The 16,245-nt window shown below is 46.0% G+C and overlaps 1 protein-coding gene across 1 annotated transcript in view; it reads left to right on the top strand.

Annotated features, from left to right (window-relative positions):
* The first annotated feature begins 13,660 nt into the window (after positions 1-13,660).
* Positions 13,661-16,245, top strand: part of CUNH1orf106 (chromosome unknown C1orf106 homolog) — a 20,347-nt gene continuing 17,762 nt past the window's right edge. The window contains exon 1 of the mRNA XM_003792294.1: positions 13,661-13,863. Coding sequence (XP_003792342.1) covers positions 13,661-13,863 — 203 coding nt within the window. The remainder of the gene's footprint in view (positions 13,864-16,245) is intronic.

Genomic DNA, 16,245 nt, shown 5'->3' with positions numbered 1-16,245 from the left:
TTTTAGCAAAAAAGCTGCCGTTGAAATTCCTTGAAGTAGCAGGAACAATGAATATTGTCTCAAATTGTGTTAATTTTTGAAGCAGTGTGGGTGCTGACTGCTAGCAGTATCAAAAATATGTTCAGGATTATTTTGATACCTGTATTTATAATAAAAAATGTTGGAGGGGGTGATGAGTTTCTGTTAAAAGCTATTCCTGTGTGTTACATGTAATAGACACGGGAAATATTTGTTTACAGGTTTTGTTTAGCAAACCAGGCATTTAAGTTTAAGTGAAGTCAATAAAAAAGGAAATTGGTGTACAGGTATGTGAAAAATATAGATCGAAGTTACGTGCACAGACTCGGTTGCTACTGCCTGGGTCCAAGTTCCAGCTCTGCCTCCCATTGTTTCTGTGACCTTAGGTAAGTTATTCAACCGCTTTCCATCTCAGAATCCTCGTCTGTAAAATGGGGACAGGGCTTCTTATCTCATAGAGTATGTGTGAGGGTTAAATGTGTTGACTCTGACTATCTGGCACGTATTAAGCGTTATATGTTTCCGATATTATTAAGAGTAAAATAAAACAACAAAAGTATTTGTTTTTCTTTTTCTTTTTTTTTTGCAGTTTTGGCCGGGGCCGATGCCCTACTCCTTGAGCCACAGGCGCCACCCCAAAAAATATTTGTTAAATGGAATTGAATTCTACCCTGGTTTTGGATTCTCTTAAATCCATTGATTCAACAAACTTCTATTTTGCATTACTCCTGTGACAGATGGTATGAAAAGCACTGGGGCTATGGAAATAGAAGACTCCCAGATCTCCTACACAACAATGATGGATAATTTGAGTCCTCACACCACACACACACAAAAAAGAGATGGAAAATGTGGGCTCACTGGTACAAAAGAAAAAAATAACAGCCACATGGATCTTTAGTTTTGAGTAAAATGTTATTTTCCTTTTCCTGTTCTCTTTTTCTTAAAACTAAAAATCTACAAAGAATTCTGTGCTGTGAATTGGTCCCTTTGGCATATTGTTGATTTCTAGAGAATGAACTGGTGGGTGTGTCCCCAAGGTGATAAGTGTAAGTAGACCCAGGACACTTTGTCTCTCTGGGCTGGGAATTCCCTGCCGGACCCTGAGTGTTTCTTAAGGTGAATGAACTGAGTGTATTATCCACAGTGACCGTCCTGATGTGGTGCTGTGTCCATGCCGGAAGTGCTGCAGGCAAGGTCCTAGTACTGGGTGGGAGTCGGATAAGGATTTCGCCTCTGATTCCTGTCAGCCAGAAGTTTTCAAAATCTTGTGATTGTAGCCCTATCCTCTTCTCCAGAGACTTAATTCAGTTTATTCCTTTTATAAAACTTTCTTTTTGTTTTTGAAACAGAGTCTCATGCTGTGCCCTGGGTAGCGTACCCTGGTGTCATAGCTCACAGAAACCTCAAACTCACCTGGGTCAAGCACTTCCCTTGCCTCAGTCTCCAGAGTAACTGGGACTACAGGCGCCCACCACAATGCCCAGCTAGTTTTTCTATTTCTTTTTTAATAGAGACACGGTCTTTCTTTTGCTCAGGCTGGTAAAACTTTTAAAATATTTTATAAAATGCCCCCCTCAAAAGTCTAGAAGCACACATCCATCAATTAAAAGTTAAACAAGACAAAATAAAAAAGAACCCATCCAGTACTGTGAATAAGCTCATCAAGAGGAGACCAGAGAAAGAGAAATAACTCGGATCACTTGTGCAAGTAAAATACGTTTCTCAGCCCATTTAATAAGTGCTTTTTGATTGGGAGGCTGAGGCTGGTGGATCGCTTGAATTCATGAGGTTTTTTTTTTTTTGTAGAGACAGTGTCTCATTTTATCGTCCTCGGTTGAGTGCCTGGAGTCACACAGCTCACAGCAACCTCCAACTCCTGGGCTTAGGCGATTCTCTTGCCTCAGCCTCCCGCCACAGGCACCACAGGCACCTGCCACAACGCCCGGCTATTTTTTGCTTGCAGTTTGGCTGGGGCTGGGTTTGAACCCACCACCCTCGGTATATGGGGCCGGCGCCCTAGTCACTGAGCCACAGGCTCTGCCCTGAACTCATGAGTTTGAGACCAGCCTGAGCAAGAGCAAAACCTTGTCTCTAAAAATAACCAGCTGTTGTAGTAGGTGCTTGTAGTCCCAGTTACTCTGGAGCCTGAGGCCAAAGGTTGCTGTGAGCTGTGATACCACAGCACTCTTATTGAGAGTGACAGAGTGAGACTCTGTCTCAAAAAAAAAAAAATGTTTTTTGACATTAAAGAGCCTGATTCTATGTGTTCCTTTATGAGGAATAATTTGCGTATTCCTACTCTGTATCTATGAATTCTCAGAGATTATACACTAAGAAAGACAACTGAGCAGAGCTTGCTGAGGGCTCTCCAGCATGCTGTTACTAATGAACAGGAAAGCTATTTTTAAAATATAACCACTTTTTTTTTTTTGCAGTTTTTGGCTGGGGCTAGGTTTGAACCTACCACCTCCAGCATATAGGGCTGGCACCCTACTCCTCTGAGCCACAGGCACCGCCCACCATGGATGTCTTTATGGGTTTTTCTTATATCACAAGCTGAAGATAGATTAATAAGAAGGTGATGGATCACACCATAGGAAGTTTATGGCCTTTTTTTGAGACAGAGTCTTAGTCACCCAGGATAGAGGGCCAGGGTGTCAGCCTCACTCACTGCAACCTCAAACTCCCAGGCTCAAGTGTTCCTCTTGCTTTAGCTTCCCAAGGAGCTGAGACTACAGGCGCCCACCACAACACCCAACTAGATGGGGTCTCACTCTTGCTCAGGCTGGTCTAGAACTCCTGACCTCAAATCAGGCTCCCTGCCTCAGCCTCCCAGAGTGCTAGCATTACAGGCAAGAGTCACTGCACCCAGCCAAATTTATTGCTTTTTAACAGCAAACGTTATTTTAATAGAAATTGAAAATCACCCTTTGCAACCTTTGATAAAGTAATTGATTCAGGCAACAATCCTCAGTGGCTACTAAAACCTCCCAGCCAGTGAGAAAGCGGCTGGGCAATTGCACTATTACAAGATGCCAATATGTGACCACAGGTCACCTCCTAGTGATAAGAGGGAACTACGACGTGAGGGTGGAGGGGTCAGGCTCTCACTATCTGAACTTACCCATCAGCTTGGCATTGCCATAAGAGGGACGACCATACAGTCTGTGCTTCAGAGGAGCAGGACGAAGCGCTCAGCACCACCTGGGAGGTGTTCTTGCACACAATGATAAACCTGAATCTGTGTAAGCCTTTGAGGATAACTTCCAGGTTGCAGGAAATATAGGGCTCAGAAACAAGTTAAATGACAGTGCGAGGACACAACCAGGGAAAACACAGAATGTAGGACATTCCATGAGGCAACTGACCTGATTTCTTCAACAAGCCTCTGACATGATTGGAACAGTGTAGGGTGTGGGACTGCACACGATTAAAACAGCCAAATGCCATGGGTAGACCTTACTTGGATTTAGATACAGACAAACCAATTTTAAAAGACAGCACGGGGCAATGGGGAGATTTGAATGTGAGTTGGTTTTAGGTGGTCGTGAGAAGTGACTGTGGGCTGGTCAGAAGGCAGTGAGTTACCTGGATTGTTCCCAGTTGCAAATTCAGCTCCTCATTTTGATCTTTCCCCACTTCTCACTAATGCACTCACCTAGTCTCAAAAAAAAAAAGGTGATTGTGATAATGGTCACATGATCATATACGAAAAATGTCCAATTATTAAGAGATGGAGGTTGCTGTGAGCTATGGTGCCATGGCACTCTATTGAGGGTGACAAAGCGAAACTAAGTCTCAAAAAAAAATGCCAATTATTTTCAGGGATATATGCTGAAACATTTAGAGGTAATATGTCATCATGCCTAGGATTTTCTTTTAGATATTTCACTAAGGCCAAGTGTGGTGGCTCACGCCTATGTTCCTAGCACTTTGGGAGGTAAAGGCAGGTGGATCATCTGAACTCGGGAGTTCAAGAGCAGCATGAGCAAGAGTGAGACCCTGTTTCTACTAAAAACAGAAAAACTAGATGGGCATTGTGGCAGGCGCCAATAGTCCCAGCTACTTGGGAAGTTGAGGCAAGAGGATCATTTGAGCACATGAGTTCAAGGTTATTGGGAGCTATGATGATGCCATGGCACTCTACCCAGGCTGATGGAGGAAAAAAAAATTTCACTAAACATCTACACACCTATAGGAGAGAAAAACAGCCACATTCAAGTAGGGGGGAGCAGAAAGGGAGGGGTTTGCTATACTATCACCTAATGGCCCAATGTAGGGGTATATTGCACACTTCCTGGGCAAAGGGCTTAACTACAATTTAGACTTTACTAACAAATGCAATGTAACCTAATCATTTGTACCCTTATATCAATTTGAAATTTTATTTTATTTTTTTGAGACAGAGTCTCACTCTGCCACCCTGGGTAGAATGCTGTGGCATCATAGCTCATGGCAACCTCTAACTCCTGGGCTCAAATGATCTTGCCTCAGTTTTTTCTATTCTTAGTAGAGACGGGGTGAGGGGGGGTGTCTTCATTCTTGCTTAGGCTGGTCTTGAACTCCTGAGCTCAAAAACCTGTTAAAAACCTGCCTCAGTCTCCCAGAGTGCTAGGGTTGCAGGTGTGCACCACTGTGCCTGGCCTAGCAATCTGAAATTTTAGAAAAATGTTTAAACTTCCTTAACAAATGAAGAGATGTCCTGTTTGTCCATTTTATCTACATTTGTGAAAGATAAAATTTCTTGAGCTCTTGGCTCTTTGGGTGACTGCATATGTTGTCGTGACCCATTGTGGGTTTTGATGAAAAGACTTAGATCCTCTGTAACGGTATTTTGAGACATCCACAATTGGGTGTGCACAATTACCAACATAGTGATATGTGTCTATAGACTTCCTGTTTTTGCCTATTTCTTAATGAATTTGGTTCATTTGCTCATAACTGTTACACCTGTATACCCGTCATAGTATGCCTGAGTGTTTATTCTTGCAAAAATGTGTTATTTGTGTCAATTTTATTGTGCAAAGTACCTACAAAGTATTCTGTTGTGTTTGTGTATGTTTCCTGAAGTAAATTTCCTTTTCAAAATGAAAAAAAAAAAAAGGCTTTTAAAGACATTTTTTAGAAAATTATTTCACTAAAGAAAAAAGAAAGCACCAGTAGCACAGGGGTTACGGTGCTGGCCACGGGCACCGAGGCTGGTGGGTTTGAACCTGGCCAGGGCCACCTAAACAACAATGACAACTGCAACCAAAAAATAGCCAGGCATTGTGGTAGGCACCTGTAGTCCCAGCTACTTGGGAGGTTGAAGCAAGAGAATCACTTAAGCCCAAGACTTGGAGGTTGCTGTGAGCTGTGATGCAACAGCACTCTACCCAGGGCGACATAGTGAGACTCTGTCTCAAAATAAATAAATAAATAAATACATGTACTATAGGGAAGAAAAATTTTTTTTGAGACATAGTCTTGGGCTTAAGCGATTCTCTTGCCTCAGTCTCCCAAGGAGCTGGGACTACAGGCGCCCGCCACAACGCCTGGCTATTTTTTGGTTGTAGTTGTCATTGTTGTTTGGCAGGCCAGGCTGGATTCGAACCCGTCAGCTCCAGTGTATCTGGCTGGCGCCTTAGCCACTTGAGCTACAGGAACTGAGCTTATAGGGAAGAAATTTTAATAATTACGAAGTCTAGGTAATAGGTAAACGGCGTCCAGCCAACCCCTCCCAACAAGCCCTTTCTCCCCACCCTCTACACCCCACAGAGCTATCAGAGCACCCAGAACACTTAAGTGCATGCAATTAGGAACAAATGGATGAAACGACTTTGACCTAAATGAACCAATTGCAGAGGCGTGGGGATGGGTGGGGGTCGGGGCAGAGTCCTGAGGAGGAAGGAGGAGGAGGTAAGCATAAAACTGGGTTCATGGACCACTTCAATTGATTGAGACGGCATCTGACCTCAATTAAAACCAGCCTTCCTTTACAACACACTCCTTTCTCATCATTTTGAGTATTTTAAGAGAAGCACAAGGTGTTGCAGTACTCGTTTGTTTCTAACGAACCCATGCCAAGGCCATGGGCTTAGACGCGATCGCAGGAGGAGGTTGGCTTTTGAAGCCTCCAGTTGTTAAACCACAGGAAGTGAAACTTGGTCACTGGTAAACAAGTTTGGACCATCAAGATGTAATTATCACACATAAATTTTATTTTTCTTAGAGGGTGGTTGTAAGGAAGAAGAAAAACTTTTTTTAAAGGTTATTTGGAAAAAACATCTTTTAAAAAATGCTAGCACTTCTCTGAAAAAGACAATGCTTGAAAACATTTTATCTGCTTGATAGGATCCACATGAGGGGGGCCTAACATACCCATTTTACAGATGAAGAAACCAAGCCCATCTGACTCCAAAATGTATTTTTTTATTTTTTTGGCTGGGGCTGGGTTTGAACCCACCATCTCCGGCATATGGGGCCGGCATTCTACCCTTTTGAGCCACAGGCACCACCTCCAAAACATATTTTTAACACATCTCCTAAATTATGTATCTGAGCCACTTCATTAACATCCATGAGATAAAGTAATAAAAAGCCTGTGTCCAACCTTTCTTCTTTTCTGCTGTACATTGGAAAAATAAGAGTTGTCTTGGGCCACACAGTAAATATACACACACTAATGTAAGCTGATTGGCAAAAAAAAGGTTTGAGCATACTTTTCATGATATCTGACGCCACAGATAAGTACCCCTGGTAGGTTCAGGCCCTATTCTAAAGGGCACCTCCAGCCTAAGACCGTTGAAAAGGGCAAAGTGCAACTCTTAATAGTGGTATTAAATAAAATTTAGAGGAGACCACTGATTTGAACCCACTAGGCTCCCACAGAACAAACCAAAAAGAGTCGTCACTCATGCTAAAGTTCCATGTCACCAAACTGAAACTGAATTATCTGACCTTCTAAGAAAACTAGAGGGCAAGATAATAGTCAAATTCCCAAACAGGCCAGTTTTAGCCAGTATAAAGAAGTCCCTCTCCTTCCATCCTTACAAGGAAAGTGACCTGACATTGCCTGAAGCTAATCAATTGCTTTTTGTTCCCTGATTCTGCTTTCTTCAGCCCTTTTCTACCTGTAAAGCCAGGCTTCTCTGCTGGGTTCACTGGAGTGCCTTTTCTAAAGTTTTAGAAAAGATGCTTCCCAGATTCATGAATCACAAATAAGAGCTGCTTAAATCACTTAACTAAATTTGTTGTAATTTTATCTTTTGACAGCCACCGAGGAATAACCCTGGCCTGGGTCAGAGCAGCAGACTGCCCCCTCCTGCCAGTTGCCCCTTTTCAGTCTTCTTGAGGTACAGGGCTGACAGGGCGTGAGCCTGGGTTCTGCTCCCAGGAGCCTGAGAATTCTCTACCACACACCCCACCTCCAAGGAGGAAAACCGGTAGTAACCAGGCTGACAAAGCAGCTTTACCACGTGCATGTGGCATCTGACTCCAAGAAGATCTGGGCCTTCAAGGTGGTGGAGAGCTGGGAGCAGGGCGCCCCTCAGGACCCAAAACTCCTGTGGGTCTGGATGCTGGTCTCTCCCTCCTTTGAAGGCCCACCCTCCCCCCAAAAAACCACTCACCTCATCACTCCTGTATTTAACTTTTAACTTTGTACTTGTATTGCTTTTAACATAATTCACTATCTTTCCTTAACGTTCCAAATTCTCCTTGGGTCTCCAGAAACAAAAGAAGAAACGTCCAGAGAGGCCAGGGACTTAGGGCTTGGGGACCTGTTATTCTGGAAGGGAGGGAAGGTAGGCAGGAGGGCGTGAGAAGGGTCAGGCTTTGCCCTCGCGGGAGGAGGGGTCCACGTCTCTGCCAGCAGGGCTACATAAAGCAAGGAAGGGTCCCAGGTTAAATTAGAGCCTCCAGGTCACTCCATTCCCTTCCCGACTCCCTCCCCAATCACTTTCACGCTCAGGTTTTTTCCCCTCCAGGGCACACAGACCGCGAATCCCGGATCCGAGGAAGGACTACTGATAACTGTCGCCCCCTTGTGGTACTGCTGGGGAGAGCGAGTTACAACTAGTGCTTTTTCAAGTAGAGGCGGAGGGAAGGCTCTTCCGAAGAAAAACAGCTAGCCTTCAAGAGCGCTAAGGACGCGCGCGGTCTTGTGGCCCCTTAAATACTATGGGAGCCACGGCGGCCAGGATAGAAGGGCTGGAGAGGAAGACGGAGGAAAGAGAGAGGGGGAAAGGAATAATGAAAGAGGAGAGAGAAAGGGAGAAAGGGAAGGAGAGGATTCCCTGGAGAGCACCTGGAAGTATTTAGAAACCAGCCCACTGTTGCTGGCTTGTAGGATGCTGGGGTGTGTTTGGGGGAGTGGGCTCCTTTTCCATCTCATGCGACTCAGAGGTCTGAGCCTGAGAGATGGGCCTGCCCTGCCCTCCAAGCTGCCTTCTAGATTTAGTGTCCTGGACCCCAATTTCAGGGAGTTTCTTCCCTTTAGGCAGCTGAGTGAGGCCCCTGTGTTGACCCAGAGTCAGCTGTATGGATTTTGCATAGCTACTCACCTGTCTGCAGCCCAGCCCCTGCCCAGCTGAGAGGGTTCTGGGCCACAGAGGTTGCGGGAAGACGGTTCGCCTCCTGCACCTGCCCCGGCTGTGAGGGGCAGGATGCGATCGCGAGAGGAAGCAGGGTTCTGCCCAGTCATTCTGGGATTTCCAGAAAGCTGCTCACTGAGGGCATAGACAGGGCACTGTCTGGGTCGCTAAGCATCGTCACCCTCTCCTCACCAGCTCCTGTAGCATGGGGGAAGGGAAGGGGAGGGCGTGAGGGCTGAGAACCAGCAGATGGGGGTAGCTCCCTCAGCTGAGAAAGGCCTGGGGTGAGCCTCCTCCACTGTGTGTGTGTGTGTGTGTGTGTGTGTGTGTGTGTGTAGGGGGTGCTTCGGGGAACACACAGGCAGCTGCCTAGCACCATGCAGTGTTCAGAAGCTCAGCTAGGGACATCCTACCCTGTTTCCCTTTCCTTTCACCACCAAGAACTCAAAGTTTTTCCCCACTACCTCTCCACTTCCCAGAAAAACCCCTTTGATGGACAGTACTTGCCCTTAAGTAAGGTGACCAGATTTTAACATTGGTAAAGCGGGACACCATGGGGGGGGGGGTGCTGACAACAATGCAAACTTTGATAAGCAGTTCTCCATAATCAGTTCTCAATAATTTGTAATTATTAAAGTTTAACATTATAAAATTAACAAAAATCATATAAAATTCATATCAAAATAGCCAGCTGCCATATCAAAATATGGCAGCTGAAAACTGTATATTCCTTTCCTGTTCTCCCGTGTTCCCTAGCTTGTCGTGCGTTCTTTCCAAAAATCGGGACTTTTTAAAAATGCTGCAGGATACAGGACAAATTGTTAAAAATTGGGACTGTCCTGGTTACCTTACTCTTAAGCCAAGTGGGAAGGAGAGAAAACTGATGGGGGGGGGGCTTAGTGGCCTCTTCCAAATCGCTCCCGCTTCCCTTCTCTCCATAGGCTGAGTCAGTCAGCTTCCAATGAGGGCTCTGGTTCCTGCTTCTCTCACACACCTGCTTCTCAGGCCCCAACTCCTTCAGATGCCTGACCATTCCCTGCTCAGCTTCAGGCTGTAGGAGAGACCCTGCTGCCAGACGTAGAGACACAACATAAAACTAGAGTCTCAGAGGTGCAGATGCAATTTGTTGGACTCCTTTGAAATTTTAATAAAATAAACACATACAAGTCTGATGTTACATAAAAATGTGGATCTACAGTTTTTGTTCATAAAGCAGAAGCATTTTCTTGTGACGTTTGCAGTGACTGCCCCCTTGAGACAAAGAAGACAGAGCCTGCCTTTTCTAATTTGCCACTGTCTCTATCATGCCATTTCCTGCTCCCAGGCCTCCCCCCAGCCACTCACACCAAGGTCACCAAGTATGAGTTGCAAACTAAGTAGGATGAGGTTTGGATGCCAGAATTCTCATACCTGACACATTTCACTCCTTTATCTGTCTTGTCCTCTCCTATTTGAAGTTTGTCAATCATAAATGCAGGGCTATGAAAGCAGAAAGTCTAACTTTATTTATTTATTTATTTATTTTATTGAATGGTAACTATGTACATTAATGCACTTCTGGGGTACAGTGTGGGGTTTTCACATGCAATCTGAAATACTTCCATCAAACTGCTCAACACAGCCTTCATGTCATTTTCTCAGGAAAGTCTAACTTTAAATCCAACATCAGTCACTTGCTAGTTGTGTGGCTTGAACCTAGTTATTTGGCTTCTCCCGGCCTTAGTTTCCTGACCTATAAATGAAGACAATAATATTGCTGCAAATTTCAACCTACTCAGATTTGCAAGACATAGTTGTCTCTTTATTTCTTCGCAATCAATTTGATTTTGTCCTGGGTCCCATCCTGCTGGGACGATAAACAGTTCCACGTCCTTCTGCGGGATCCTGAAACCCAGACAGCAGATCAACAGATTTTATAATAGAGTCCCTCCAATTTGTTGAAGGCCTTGATGGAACACAAACTGATCTCCCTCGAGCAAGAATGAATTCTGCCACCAGATTACCTTTGGACATGAACTGCAGATTGCTTTCTTCTTCTTCTTTTTTTTAAAGACAGAGTCTCCACTTGGTGCTTGGTTGCCCTTGGTAGAATGCCTTAGCTTCATAGCTCACAGCAACCTCAAACTCTTGGGCTCAAGCATCCTCTTGCCTCAGCCTTCCGAGTAGCTAGGACTACAGGCATGCACCACCACACCCAGCTAGTGTTTGTATTTTTAGTAGGGATGGGGGTGTCATTCTTGCTCAGGCTGGTCTCAAACTGGTGGGCTCAAGCAATCCACCCACCTTGCCCTCCTAGAGTACTAGGATTACAGGTGGCAGCCACCATGCCCAGCCTGTCTTTGTACTTGAATTGCAACTCTTTCCTTGGTCTCCAGCATGCTGGTCTACCCTGCATGTTCTGGAGTTGCCAGTTTCCACAATTACATGAGCCAGTTTCTTAAAATAAATCAATGTCTCCATCTTTCTCTCTCTCTTTCCTTCTTTTGCTCTCACTCTCGCTCTCTCCAGACATCCTATTAGTTTGATTTCTCTGGAGAACTCTGATTGATACAAGTAGCTTCTCTTGAATTTCAAGATAAAAATCTGAAATCCTTAGCTAGCCCACACATTTCTTCAATCAACTTAGCTCATCTAGGACCTTTGAAGAAATTAGAAAAAGGCAGTCACAGCTCAGGCCAAGGCACAAGGCCACGTGGCTGGAGCAGGGGGAACCTTCCTCAGTATAGTGCATAACCTGGGCAACCACATGGGGCCGTCCTGCTTTTTTTTTTTTTTTTTAACTTTTATCTATTTATTTTTTGACATTATCATACAAATTTATTTATTCATTTCAAAATACTAAGGGGGTATAAAAGTTGTTACCCTCAGGAAGTAAGTTTTTACCCATGTAACTGGCTCCTGACCCATCTCACTGCTGCATTACTGTCCTACCCTCCCCACTGCTTAGTTTCAATGTCCTTTACATCTTTTTTTTCTTTTTCTTTTCCTCCCCCCCCCTTTTTTTTTGACAGGGAGTCTGTTGCCTGGGCTAGAGTGCAGTGGCATCATCACAGCTCACTGCAACTTCAAACTCCTGTGCTTGAGCAATCCTCCTGCTTCAGCTTCCCAATTAGCTGGGACAATAGGTCTATCTTTACACCTTTTTGTGCTCACGTGCACCCATCATTTAACTCCCCCTTATTAGTGAAAACATGTGGTATTTTTTTTTTCCATTCCTGAGATACTTTACTTAGGAGATTGGTTTCCAGTTCCATCCAAGTTGCTGAGAATGAACAAATAAATAAATAAATTGAATTCCTTTTTACAGCTGAGTAATACTCCACATTTTCTTTATCCACGCATGTATTGATGGGCAATTAGGCTGGTTCCATACCTTTGCAAAAAGGAATTGTGCTGCTATAAACATTCTAATGCAAGTAGCTTTTTTTTTTTTTTTTTGAGAAGGAGAGAGAGAGAGAGAATCTCACTTTGTCACACTCAGTGGAGTGCCATGCCATGGAATCTAAACTCATAGCAACTTGAAACTCTTGGGCTCAAGCAATTCTCTTGCCTCGGCCTCCCAAGCTGGGACTACAGGTGCCTGCCACAATGCTCAGCTATTTTTAGAGATGGAGTCTCACCCTGGGCTCAGGCTTGTCTTGAACTAGTGAGCTCAGGTAATCCACCCACCTCAGCCTTCCGGAGTGCTAAGATAAATGACTTCTGTTCCTTTGGGTAGATATCCAGGATTGGGATTGCTGGATCAAGTGGTAGGTCTATATTTATTCTTTATATTCTTTGAGGAATCTGCATACTGTTTTCCATAGAGATTGTAATAATGTGCAGCCCCGTCCCCCAACAGTGCATAAGTGTGTATGTACCATTTTCTCAGAATCCACACCAGCATCTTTTGTTTGACTTTTTAATAAAGGCCATTCTGGTTGGGGTAACGTGGTCTCTCACTGTGGTTTTTATTTGCATTTCCCCGATTAGTGATACTGGACATTTTTTTATACACCTGATGGCCATTTATTTATTTTCTTTTGAAAAGAATTTTGTTTATATCTGCTCTGCTTTTTGTTGGGCCCCTGCCTGCCACTTCAGCCTCATCTCTATCCCATCTTCTATTCTCTTACGGTTTCCTCATCCCATACCCTAACATCACTGCACCTCCTAGGGACGTTACTACTTTGTAGGTAACTACTGTACTACTTTGAGGTTGCTGTTGTACACCTGTCACTGCTGTTTTAAGTTCTTCCTAATATCTCCCAAATTAAGCTTTGAGGACCTGGCCCTGCTCAGACTGGGTCAGCCTCCCTTATTCTGGCGCCCACTTCACTTAGATTGTCCCAGCTTGATCATTCATCTAAATTGGAGAACGCTCCAGTGAAGGGGCTTCAGCTTTGATCCTTGTACTGGGCACCTACCTAGTAGGGGCTCAATAAATGTTTATTGACCAAATGAAACCGGAAGTGTGAGTGAGTGAATGAATGGATGGATGGGCGGGAATACACCGGGTCTCACTGAGCATTAGGAGGCGCTCGCCAGGAGTGTGCTCCTTTCCCTTAACCAGCCCGAGTTCAGCCAGCGGGTCCCCAGCCGGAGGAGTGGGCCGGGGCCCAGGCCGGGGGAGGGGAGGCGATCCGGGCCCGGCCAGTGCGCCAGGGCTCCGCAGCCCGCAGCCGCACGCAGCTAGGGGGGAGGGGGCCGGCGGGGACGTGGGGTGGGGGGAGTGCATTGCGGGGGGCGCCCTCCTGCCATCTCCTTTCATCCTTGCTCTCTGGGGTCTCCAGGAATGAAAATTGACCCCAGCCTGGACAGAGCGCGCGAATGAAAGGCGGCCCTCGGACCGAGAGAGGAGCCTCGTCCCGCCTGGGCTGCGGAAACTAGCAGAGCCGGGGGTGTCCCGCCGCGCGGGCTTCCGAAAGCGGGAGAAGGGGGACAGCATCTCCCCTCGACCTGCTGCCTGCACAGGACACACACCCCTGCTGGCACCTTACCACCCCAGCATGCGACCCCGCCCCAATTCTTGGATCAGAATCTCGAGTCTCTTCCAGCACCTTCCCCTCTTTCCTCTGGGCCTTGGTATGCCCCAGGGGACAGATGTCTTGGGATCTTTAACATTTGGGATGCTGCAAATGCCGAAGTTAAATGAAATACCTCGGGGGAGGGCGGGCCGGGGGGAGGCTCTGGGAGGGGGAAGATGGCCTGGACAAACAGGTCCTGAAGCTGCGAGGCAGGAACCCGGGGCGAGAGGGCAGGCGGGCGGCGCCAGAGCTCCATGGGACAGGTAAGGGGGAAAACTTAGGGGGACCCAGCGCGGGTGAACTGAGGGGGATCAAACGCTTGAACCCACGGTCTTCAGCCGTAGCGGAGGGGGCCTTACAGGGACTGGGGTAATCTTACCAAGGGGGTGGGGATTCTGAGTTCCTACCAAAAATGCATTTTTCCAACCCTGCAACTTTTCTCCATCGACCTTCTTATGCCTGTGGATCTCCTGGCCAGGTTCCGGGAAGCTAGAAAGCAGCCAAACAAAAGGAGCAAAGTCTGGGGCCGGCCTGGATGTGGAGGGCGCGGTGGGGGAGGGGTGCAGGGTGGACAGGACAAAGGGGCTTTTTAAAGAAAAGTCTAGAGGTCTGATTTCAGGGCGCATTCCGGGCTAGCTTGGAATTCCCCTGCTCCAGCCCTCTCCACCTTCCTTTGGTGGAGGAGAACACCTTTCCCAATGGACAGGGAGGAGAGTGGAAAAGAAAGTTAAGAAATGATCTCCTACCCTTCTTGCCTAGAGGGTCCCAGGCTATTTCCCTTCCTCCTCTTCCCACTGTTGGCTCTGGTGGCTAACCACTGATTCATTAATTCATTAAGTACAATATTAGGCGTGCAGGAGACTGTCCTTTGCTGGGTGCTGTTGGGGATTTGGAGATGGTAAGATGAAGCCATTGCTTTAAAGAACTTCCAATCTGATGTTATCAGAAGACACTTGAAACAACTTAAAAAAGAATTGGAGAGTGGGTGGCTACTCTATGGAAGAGTTTTCCATTCAAGACTCTTGCATAGGAAATGAAAACCCTATAAGGGGTACAGATTTTTCTTCCTTGGGGGGGGGGTTCTTGTCCACAAACATCAGATTCCAAGGACCGTAAAGTTACTCAAGGAAACACCATTTTCTCAACAACTGGGGTCTTGACAGTGATATTCTGGGTTTAGAGCTGGGGCATCCACCCCCTGACTACCTAGACTGGCAAGAGTGGGGTGCTAAGTTCCAAATTCCCAGCTGGCCTCTGGAGTGCCCACCTCCTTTTTGGTACTTTGAGTGCAGTGACATGGCAATCAGTTGGACCCAATGGAGCCTCTGTGGGGTTCGTTGGAGGAGGGTTGGTTTGTCAGCTTCCTTCCAAACTTGTGAATCTGTGGTGTTGGGAAGTGCTGGGAGTGAATTTAGGGGAGAAGGTATCTTTGAGAATTCTGGAGGATCAATGCAAGCGGGGAGGATGATCATCTGTACTTCTCTCCTGTGAACTCAGGGATGGTGAGTTGCCTGAGGTCAGGGATTCTTTATTTTTATTTATTTATTTATTTATTATTGTTGGGGATTCATTGAGGGCACAAGAAACCAGGTTACACTGATTGCATTTGTTAGGTAAAGTCCCTCTTACAATTGTGTCTTGCCCCCCAAAGGTGTGTCACACACCAAGACACCCTCCCTCCTTCCCTCTTTCTGCTCTTCAGGGATTCTTAACTGGGTCCAGGGGGCACCCAGGCATCTGTGGATAGAATTCAGGGAGTTTGTAAACTCAAAATGGGGGAAAGTACCTCTTTATTTCTCGCCAAACTTTAACAGGGATTGAGCATTATGTTTAGTTGTGAAGGCAGCTAACCAGGGAGCACTGGCACTACCTGTGATTTTGCCATTAGTGGAATTCACAGTTGCATCTCACCTTGCAGTTGTGCAGCTGTCTTGAAATATCGTTTACATTCATCACTTGTATGAACTACCCCCTGCTAGATTCCGTTCAATATTAATAAAGAAGCATATATAGCACTATGGCTTTTTTTTTTTTTTTTTTTGCTTTTAGAACTATATTTCAATATAATTGATTCTCTTAGTGGTTATCTCAATTTTAATTTATGCATTAAGAAAGATAAGCTTTGGGCTGATTCTAGAAACTTCCACACCCCTCCACCTGGAGCTGGGGGAAGGGCAAGGTAGAGGAAGGGCCATGCCCAAAGTTGGTCTCTCTGTTTGACTTTGGAAGCAAGTGCTTCCTCTGTAGGGAATGCTGCATTGTGGAGGCCTGGGGAGGAGGGAGGACTGTTGGCTCTTTGGGAGACCCTAAGAGCACACTCTTCATGGGGTAGTGGGTATTGTCCCTTGTTAGGATCCCTCAGCCTCAGTGTGGGGAGAAAGGGAGGTGATCAACCTGGAGCACTCAGGCATTGTTTGGAAAGAGGGTGTGTGCAGGAATGTGGAGGTGAGCTAGGATATGTGTGTGGGAAGAGTGGGGGGCATGGGTAAAGCTTGCCCTGAGAGTCCTCGGGCCCTGGGCCCTGCGCTGGGGGGGCAGGAAGTGGGGAAGCAATTCAGAGGTGCTGGAATCTGAAGGAGGCATGGTGAGAATATCAAAGGATGGGAGGAAAGGAAGGTGGTGGAATAGACCCTTGCAGCCCAATC

Source organism: Otolemur garnettii, unplaced genomic scaffold (genome assembly GCF_000181295.1).
Source record: "Otolemur garnettii isolate 467f Iridium unplaced genomic scaffold, OtoGar3 scaffold00055, whole genome shotgun sequence".
NCBI lineage: Eukaryota > Metazoa > Chordata > Mammalia > Primates > Galagidae > Otolemur > Otolemur garnettii.
Note: the sequence above shows the minus strand (reverse complement) of the source record. Positions and strands in the feature narration are given on the sequence as shown.